General features: G+C 49.0%; 1 protein-coding gene across 15 annotated transcripts in view; it reads left to right on the forward strand.

Moving 5' to 3' along the window:
• Tnrc6c (trinucleotide repeat containing adaptor 6C) overlaps window positions 1-9,300 on the forward strand; it is a 110,749-nt gene extending 101,449 nt beyond the window's left edge. For all 15 annotated transcript variants that reach the window (XM_063269255.1, XM_063269256.1, XM_039087487.2 and 12 more), the window contains 4 exons: window positions 3,890-4,084; window positions 4,855-4,925; window positions 5,693-5,832; window positions 6,443-9,300. In XM_063269255.1, coding sequence (XP_063125325.1) covers window positions 3,890-4,084; window positions 4,855-4,925; window positions 5,693-5,832; window positions 6,443-6,803 — 767 coding nt within the window. In that variant the 3' untranslated portion in view covers window positions 6,804-9,300. The remainder of the gene's footprint in view (window positions 1-3,889; window positions 4,085-4,854; window positions 4,926-5,692; window positions 5,833-6,442) is intronic.
• The last annotated feature ends 650 nt before the right edge of the window (window positions 9,301-9,950 follow it).

Raw genomic sequence — 9,950 nt, forward strand, 5'->3', positions numbered from 1 at the left:
CTGTGCCCCCAGAGTGCTGGAATTAAAGGAGTAGTGAAGGCATACTCCGCTGCTCCCAGCTCCAGTCTGTTGTTCTGCCTGATTTTTTTTTAAAGATTTATTTATTTTATTTATATGTGTACACTGTGACTGTCTTCAGACACACCAGAAGAAAGCATCAGATCTCATTACAGAGGGTTGTGAGCCGCCATGTGGTTGCTGGTCCTCTGGAAGAACAGTCAGTGCTCTTAGCCACTGAGCCATTTCTCCAGCCCGTCCTGCCTGATTCTTGATGCTATCTTTGCACAGCCTCTATCAAGCATGAGGGTGTGGGAGCAGTGTTGGGCCGTACTGTAAGTTAGAAAGTGTAAGTGTAGGATTGGATGCACTTCTTTTTTTTTTTAAGATTTATTTATTTTGGGGTTGGGGATTTAGCTCAGAGCGCTTGCCTAGGAAACGCAAGGCCCTGGGTTCGGTCCCCAGCTCCAAAAAAAAAAAAAAAAAAAAAAAAAAAAAGATTTATTTATTTTTGTATGAGTACACCATAGCTGTCAGACACACCAGAAGAGGACATCGGATCCCAGATAGTTGTGAGCCACCATGTGGTTTCTGGATTTGAACTCAGGACCTCTGGAAGAGTAGTCGGTGCTCTTAACCGCTGAGCCATCTCTCCAGCCCTTGGATGCACTGGTCTTGTGATCTTAGACTGCTGGTGTTGGTGGCTGAGCAAGTGGCTTAGGCCTGTTGGTGGAGCAGACATCTTTTAAAATTGAAGGTCACAGCATAGCAGTAACTGTCAGCCGTCAAGTGACGCTGGGAGATGCCAGAGCACGTACTGTGGTGCACTTGACTGAGCGAGGGTGGCCATGGCTCCTAAGAAGTCATTGATGCGGTGCGGTGAGCGTTGCTGGGCATAACAGCCCAGCTCTGCCTGGGTCGCGGTTGGAGAAGCTCTTCTGCCTCCTCCAGAAGCTCTGGCACCATCCCCATCCCATAGGGTCTTGATTTTTTTTTTTTTTCAGACTTAAGAAAGAGGCATGGCCAGATCCACACCAAGCTGTGAGGAACCCAGTGTCTCAAGAGTAGCCCTCATGCCCTCATGCCCTCTAGGTGCAGGGACAAAGATCTCTGACTCGAAAGCGAGGACTCTGGGTGAACACAGCAATTGGGACAGATGCCGCTATTACCCAGGTCCCTGAGGGAACTAGAACTAAGATCTAGGATCAGAGCATTTCTCTTGTTCTATGTACCAAGGTTTATATTGAGAAGTTTATATTTTTAATTTGTGTCTTTTGAGTTTAAGAAGAACAAGAAATACCCTATATTTAAATTCTCCTCCTCTAGGGAGGGAAAAGCCTTGTGATATTCAGCATCTTGGCTGGCGTTTAGCTATCTTATTAGTGGTTCTCTTCCTTGTGACTTTCTCACTTCAGGTGGTTCCTACTCATGTCTCCTTGGTTTTCTAGAACTTTCCAGAAGGTCTGTTGTAAGCTTTCCTAGGAGCTGGGAGGTGCAGCCTGTCTTCCTCCCTAATCTGTCACACCACAGCTCCTTGTACCCATCCATACTGCTCACTGCACGCCTCCTGGGCCCCGGCTTAGTGCACGATTGGTTCTTTGAGGTCTTCCCACCATCCTCTCAGAATGCCCTCCACTCAGTGCCTCTGGCTACAGTGTCTCTTTGAGCAGCATTGCCTCAGTGTCCTGTCCTGAGGTGTGTATTGGCCTCCAAGACTGCAGGTAGCTTTTCCTTTCTCTCCCTAAACAAACCTGGGGAGGCCCCAGCTTTTCCTGTCAGTCCTATTCCTCATGGGCAGGGAGGCCATGGATGATGAAGCCAGGCATAGCCTCAACAAGCTCAGCAGGAGGAACTTGTGTCTGCACGTGCAGAATGGGGGTGACAATGTCTCTTCCTGGGTGGTGATGACCATGTTGTATGTAGGTCCCACCTGAGTGGGACAACTCCCCTACTCCCCACAGTGGCAAGACAGGGGCTTGTGAGATGAGCAAGGCAAGCAGCAGTTAGCTGTGTGCCTCCTGGGTGTGAGTGGGGTAGAGGAGACTGGCAGGTCCCACATGAGCCCACGTTCTACTGTCCTGTTCTGTGTCCGAAGCTTCTTATGCTACTGCAGACAAACCTCACAACTCCTTCACATGAAACATGTCTTCTAGAGTGAAATAGAACATAATTGCTTATTATTAAAAACAATTTTTAGACAGGGTTTCTATATGTAGCCCTACTGGCTGGCCTCAAATTCAAAGAGATTAACCTGCATCTGTCTCCCTAGTACTGGGGTTAAAGGCATGTGCTACCCACAGTAGGCCTTATAAAAACTCTTAAAACAAAGGCGTAAGATATGTACACATACTTTTAGATTTGCAGATAAGCCTGTATTCATCAAACCTTGTCCATATTTTTTTTCTTCCTTTTTTTGGTTCTTTTTTTCGGAGCTGGGGACTGAACCCAGGGCCTTGCGCTTCCTAGGTAAGCGCTCTACCACTGAGCTAAATCCCCAGCCCACCCTTATCCAGATTTTTAAACGAGTGTGGTGCACCTTGCTGCGTGGAGCTCCCACCAGAAGACGGCTCTGAAGCCTCTGTCCCTCGGGAATTCCTGTGACACTCCATGCCTGGAGAAGAGCACAGCACTGGTGTAGTTCAGCATCATGTTAAAACACATACACACAAAACTGCTGGATCGTCTCCACTTCTATTAATGCTGACAGAGGAGTGTTTTTAAACATTTTATACACCCCACTGGGGTGTGGCTAAAGAAAAGGGAAGAGTAAAAATCACCATTCCTGATAGCGTTTGGTTTACAGTGTGTCTAGCGTGTCAGTGTGAAGCTGTCTTCCCCTGTTGGCCACGCTGGCATGAGAGCGGGCAGGTCCCATGTGTGTTGTGATGTCTGAGGAGCACACAGGAGGTTGTGAAGCTTGAGCAGGTGAGGGAGCTGGGGCTGGTGGTGGCCATTGCTTTTCTGTTTCTCCCGATGAGTTCTAATTACTGACCCCCCAGCCAACATGACTGGGCTGCATCTCAATCAAGAAGTAGTAGAAGCATCCGTGTCCACAGCTAGATAGAAAAGGCCGTCCCTAGACCCTTGGGAGATGCTAGTGCTATGGGGGATGTGCCTATGAGAGACGCATTTCTCTGATGGGCTAATGCCCCTAGACACTGTACAAGAAGCCTGTGTGCAGGCCATTCTCCTGACCATGACCATCCCAGCACAGCTTGCTGATGATAAGTTAAAGACTGAATTTAAAGAGGCTAGGAGTGTGGCCCAATGGAAAGAGTGCTTGCCTAGCATTCTCTAAGCCCTGGAGCCCATTCCCAATACCAAATAAATCAGGTATAGTGACATATACCTGTAAGAAGATTACCACAGGCTCAAGGCCAACCTTGGTGATCCTATCTCAATTAAACAAACACAAAAATTTTTTTTTTCTTTTTTTCGGAGCTGGGGACCGAACCCAGGGCCTTGTGCTTGCTAGGCAAGCGCTGTACCACTGAGCTAAATCCCCAACCCCCACAAATTTTAAAAAAGGATTAAACTTTAGAACTACTGTTTCTTTCCAGCCAGCGTTAGCGAGCTGATGAAGTGTCCGCAGTCAGCAAAGTCTACACAGCGCACGCACGGTGTATTTGAGCAGAAGTTAGAAGCAGATAAAGCTAGGAGCAATGGTAAAACCACCAGTCCATCAGCCCAGAAAGCTGAGGCAGAAAGGTCACCTGAAGCCAGCAGTTGGAGGCCAGCTTGGGCAACAGACAGGGACAGCCTGGGACAGACAGACTGCCCCATGGTGCTTTGTCACTGTTGATCGTTCCAGTCTGCAGTGTCAGGATCCTGCCAGCCTCCTGAGCTGCAGCCACTCTGTATGTGCATGCACATGCTGTCTTTCTCCTTCTAGGTAAGCTGTCCGATATTAAATCAACGTGGTCCTCAGGCCCAGCTTCTCACACGCAAGCCTCTCTGTCTCATGAGCTGTGGAAGGTACCCAGAAACACTACTGCACCCACCAGGCCACCTCCAGGCTTAGCCAATCCCAAGCCTTCCTCTACCTGGGGCACCAGCCCCCTCGGCTGGACCAGCTCCTACTCCTCGGGTAAGCACTGCTCGGGTAACCCCTCTTGACGAGGGCACAGGGCACTCAGCAACTCTACATATGATTTAGGAAGTGCGCCTGTTTTATCCCAGGCCTCTCGTCAGACCCAGGAGCCTAGGAGGTTAGGAAAAAGCTGGAGCATCTTATGCAGGCAGAGCATTGAACACATGTGTGACATGGACTATGTTGTTCTCAAAAAAGACCGTTTTGCCATTCTGGGCTTCCTACCCTTCTCAGCCAGCACAAAGGTCTTCATTTCTCCACCGGGTTCCATGGAAATGTCAGGGCTTTCCACACCAGAAAGAAAGGCACCTTTGAAGTGTTGTGTAGCACGGTAGGTCCCTCCCACCAAGCTCCTGCATCACATGTGCAGTCACTGGTTCCTTTGGCTACACAGAACAGCCGTAGGTCCTGTGAGCAGCACCCAAGCCTCTGGCAGCAGCCCTGCCCGCTGCATTCACCTTCTTTCACCAAGCAGAGTTCTCAGTGTTGATGCCAAGTGAAGGCTGGAGCACAGCCAGTCAAAGACTAGAACTGCAGATGACTCTCAGGGACCCATGGAATCCGGCCTCCTCCCAACACAGAATGGTGCAGGCGTGTTTGGGAGGTCAGGGTTTTCATATGGATGGAATGAGCAATAATTATGAGATTGAGCTTATCAAAAGTGTCACAGCTTCCACGGGATCGAAAGACTAAAGCTTGCTGTATGGTTTAGTTCAGACTGAGAATATAGCTGTCAATTGAGTTCTTGTCCCGTGCTTGTCACACAGGTTCTGCATGGAGTACTGACACCTCAGGAAGAACAAGCAGCTGGCTCGTTCTGCGCAATCTCACACCCCAGGTACAGGTGCCACCATGTAGGGGGGCTGTCATGTCATATCAATGGGTAGCTACTTATAGCCAAGATGATACCTACTTTGCCCAGATAACTCTGTGTCAAGCATCTTCCCTCAGGACCCAGAATGGCAGAGGCAAGGGTGAGTGCAGGCGGGCAGGTGTGAGTGCCCAGGCGGGCAGGTGTGAGTGCCCAGGCGGGCAGATGTGAGTGCCCAGGCGGGCAGGTGTGAGTGCCCAGGCGGGCAGGTGTGTATACAGGTGGGAGAGTGTGAGTGCCCAGGCGGGCAGGTATGAGTGCAGGTGAGTGTGAGTGCAGGTGAGTGTGGGTAAACACAGGTGGTTCTCTCAGCCATGTTCCTGATGACTTCTTTGCCCTTTCAAGGCTGACAAATATGCTCTTATAAAGAGAACCATTCATCTTATAAATGCATCATTCAAGAGGATTGGCCATCTCAGCTGTATGGTCAGCCTGTAGTCACCATTCTTTGGCACAGAACTGGCCTATCCCTGCAAGGCTACCAGCCTGCTGCTATGTCTTTTGCAAACTGCAGAACCCAGAATGGGACTTTGGCCCTTCCCTCTGACTAATGTGACTGAAGTAGCCCACACTTCAGCTGCCTGGCCACAGAGGTGTCTTCAGTGCCAGTTACAGCCATGAGCCCGTCAAAGGAAATGTGTTCTCATATACAGTACTTGCATCTGGGGTTTGCTACTCCAGAACATAGCAAGGGCTTGGAGGAAGTCCTGTCCTACCCTGTGCTTCTCCCTCAGATCGATGGTTCTACACTGCGGACGCTGTGTTTGCAGCATGGGCCTCTCATCACATTCCACCTGAACCTGACCCAAGGCAATGCTGTGGTCCGCTACAGTTCCAAGGAGGAAGCCGCCAAGGCCCAGAAGTCTCTGCACATGTATGTTTTCCTCAGCCCCTCATACTGCCAGGTAGCCACAAGTGCCCAATAGTGTTAGGAGGGGCGGGTGAGTGCTGTGATACCCACACTGCACCCCAGCTAGTGAGTGTCCTGACATTAGAACTGTGCCTCTCCCAGCCCTGGAGGCTGCAAGGCCAAGGCCAAGGCCAAAACACGGGCAGATGACTTCTGAGGCCAGTTCCTCTGCTTGTAGGCAGCCGTCCTCACCCTGTGTCTGCGTGTGGTCACTGTGTTAGTTTGTGTCTGTCTGTGTGTCCCCTAGGAAGAGACCAAAAGGAACCCTCCCACATCCCAGGGTTGCTGACAGCAGCCCACTGAGAGTGCTTTCCATGCAGAGTTCATCCAGACCTGCTCCCCAGTGTCGCCTGAGCTGTGGGACACTGGTGCCAGCTGAGCCCCCATCATGCAGCACATTTAAACATGCACTCCACACATCAATCTTCTGTGGCTGTGCGGAATCTAAAGTGAGGGAAAAACAGCCACTGGCTAGGTCGTGGTAGTGTGACAGGGTGATACTTCTATCTGTCATTCCTGGTAGTACAGACTCAGGACTAGGGGTGACACACTTACCCAGCCTCTTGCCTTGTAGGTGTGTACTGGGAAACACCACCATCTTGGCTGAGTTTGCTGGTGAAGAAGAAGTGAACCGGTTCCTGGCCCAAGGCCAAGCCCTCCCACCCACCTCCAGCTGGCAGTCCAGCAGTGGGGGCAGCCAGCCCAGGCTGGGCACCTCGGGCAGCACCCATGGCCTAGTGCGCAGCGACACTGCCCACTGGAACACCCCATGCCTGAGTGGCAAAGGCAGCAGTGAGCTGCTGTGGGGTGGGGTCCCCCAGTACTCGAGCAGCCTGTGGGGCCCACCCAGTGCTGATGATACCAGAGTGATCGGCAGCCCCACGCCTCTCAACACTCTGCTGCCTGGTGACCTGCTCAGCGGCGAGTCCATCTAGGGGTCACAATCACTGGGGAGAAGAGAGCTGACCGTGCCAGGCCCGGCTCTGAAGCTCCACCTGATGGACAAGCTGCCCCTTCGAGTACCTCTGTCCAGTTCTGAAGATGAACCTTGGCCTCAGCCCTTGGGAACTGTTGGAGACAGTGCGGGCTGCGTTTGGTCAGTGTCGTGTGCTGACGACAGGATGTTCCTCATAGCTTTTTATTTTATGTCGTCTTATGTTTGTACAGTGTGTTGTCATTTTGAGTTTTAAGTATAAAAGCTGCTTAGAATAGTTCTATCATGAAGGGCACTTTTCAGATTGTGGGCTGGAAAGGGTTATTTTATGGCGGGGTGGGTGGGGAGACTTGAAGCCTATTTACAGTGAGCCTGTGACGATTATGCACATTACCAGAGGCGCCAGGTGGGACAGACAGCGGCTGCGCTGTGCGGGCACAGAGCTCCGTCCCCCGGATTGCCTGCGCACATTACCCTTGTTTCGTTACCTTTTCATGTCATTTTTTTTATCCCAAAAAAATATTTTTTAAAAGTTTTAAAAAAAAAAAGACATATCAAACATGCAAATACTTGAACCCAGCAGGCCAACACCGAAATGTGAACACTTCCACATTGACATCCGTGCGCAGAGACAGGCTCTAGGGAATGTCTGCGTTCATAGCCTACATGTGCGTGTGCGTGCGTGCGTGCTTGTGTGGAACTGTGTGTGTGAGCATGCTCTTGCACAGTCAGTGCTCACTGTGCGTGCGTGTTTGAGAGCGTGTGAGGGATTTAACTGTGGGTTTCCCTTTGATTCAGTACATGCTTTTCCCCTCTTTTTTTGGCATTGGTCAAATGTTCTCATTGTTGTTATTTGCTTCTAACTTTGCACTGAGGTGTCCCTGCCCTTCCGTTAGCTAATCCTAAGCAGGAAAGAGAATTCACGGGACAGGGCTGGTGACAATTCACGTGTAAATGTTTACTCAAGGACTCTGTTGTTGCATTTAAAGTTACAGTGTATATCTCTGGAGAAATAATATGTCTATCTACCTTCAGCAGCTTCTCATTGTGGACTAATGCAAGAAGATTATTACCAGAGCATTGCACCACTTCCCATCTGGACTGTAAAGTTACAGAGAAAACAAAACTGTTGTTGAACTGTGGCCATAGATACTTGTAGAGACTGGGTGTTCCGCAAGGAGCGGGACCAAGCACTTGGACATGGGTTGTGACTGCTTTTGGAGGAGCTGTGTTTGGGCTCCCACCTGTTTACAGACGTTTTTTTCTCCTTCAGACTTTAAAATAAAATTTTAAAAAAAATTTAAAATGTTAAAAGGAATAAAAAAAAAAGACTTCCATCATTTAAAAAAAACAAGCAAACAAACAGAAACCTATTTTCAGAATACAGATGTGTTGCTTCAGAGCTCTGGGATGGGACATGCTGTTCCCCTCCAGCCATCGCGGACTCTGTTGACTGTCCTCACCCCCTCCTCAAGGTGACCAGGCCTTGTGGTCTCTGTCTTGCACACGCCAGCTCGCTCTCAGGAACGCCAGGGCTCCCGAGGGCGGCACCACACCACTTCATGTATTTTTAAACCCAACTCCTAGCACTGAAGATGTTATTTAAAAAAAAAAAAATAAAAGAAAGAAAAAAAAAGAAAGAAAGAAAAAAGAAAAAAAAACCACACACACACAAAGAAGAGAAATCCCTAATCTCTAATGTGTAGCAGTTACATATTTACCAAATAATGGACTCAAAGGAACGGATGTTTGGAGAGTGCTTTATATATTAAAGTTGCTTTATGTTTTAAAGATGATCAATGTTTTGATTGTTTTACAAGGAAGAAAGACAATGAAATAACACACCCTCAAGTATGTTTTAGAAAAATATATGAACATTGTACTCCCTGCCTATGTGGTCAGGAAACTTGTGCATTACATTTTTTAATTAGCTTTTTAATGGTTTTATCAAAACAAACAGAAAGAAAGCAAGTCCTGCAAGGTTGCAGAAAAGCACTGTTTTCTAGAGGATCAGGAACTATGCACAACTGGGTTCAAAACTTGTTCGAGTTTTGTCATGTATCCCACGGAATGGCCCTCCTCAGAGTGACTGCGTCTCATCGACATTACGTGCGTCCTAAATATTTGATGTATGTATACCCAAGTATGTATATCAGATGTGTGCGTGCGCACGTGTGTGCATGCGTGTGCGTGCTCCCAGATGCACGGCTTACCGTGCAGCCATTGAGCCCTGAGGTATAGAAAAACTCCTGTTTAAAAACTGGGGATGGAAGGAAAGGATGTTTTCCGTTTCCGTGGGCTTTACCCCTTTTTTTTCCTTTTTGAACCTTTTAAATTTAAAATGTCTCTGACTCTAAGATTAAAAGAAAAAAGTTTGTGGCGCTTAATGCCCTCCTCTTGGAACGTGATGGTTGGACGCACACTGGAGGTTGCTTTCAAAAAATACAGCGCTTTGTTGAGTCTTAATAAACTGCAGTTTTTCTTGGCTGTTGACATAATTGCTGTGTCATCTGTAAAAGGCAGGTATTTCCTCCACATCTCTGCTGAGTTTGTCCTCATTCCTGGTTCAACTCGCAGCCTGGGCCGTTGGTCCCGAGTTGTGTGTAGCCTTGCTCTCTGGTTCCACTGTGAATATGTGGGTCCTTTGAGGAGCCACTGGGAGGCATCACAGCTTCCAAGTCCTCCCAGGACCACCACCCCCACATTCGCATGCCCAGTGCAGGCATTAAAACAATAGTAATGAAGAGGCTGGGGTGTAGCTCAGTGGTCTTTGTCCAGGCACAAGGCCTGGTTCCATCCCCAGCACTATCTGGGGAAAATCACAGTGGTGCACACCTGTGTCCCAGCATGCAGAAGGCCCAGGAGTCGCATTGCCTGAATCCAAGACCAAGTCTGACAACACAGCAAGACTCCCAACTCAGAAAAGACAAGAGTGTGCTTCCCGAGTGTTTAATTGATCTCTTTCCCCTAGAACTATAGTGGCTTATGTGCACAAAACAGCACCACTGCCAGCAAGACCATGGGTAGCATTGGAAGTAGAAGTACTAGGTCAGCTTCCGCCCTCCACTGTTGACCCACCATGTGCTGAGGATGGGCGCTGGCCTACCACGGGGGACTCACAGAAAAGAATGGGAGCTGCTAGTTCTGC

This window comes from Rattus norvegicus, chromosome 10, assembly GCF_036323735.1.
Source record: "Rattus norvegicus strain BN/NHsdMcwi chromosome 10, GRCr8, whole genome shotgun sequence".
Classification (NCBI taxonomy): Eukaryota; Metazoa; Chordata; class Mammalia; order Rodentia; family Muridae; genus Rattus; species Rattus norvegicus.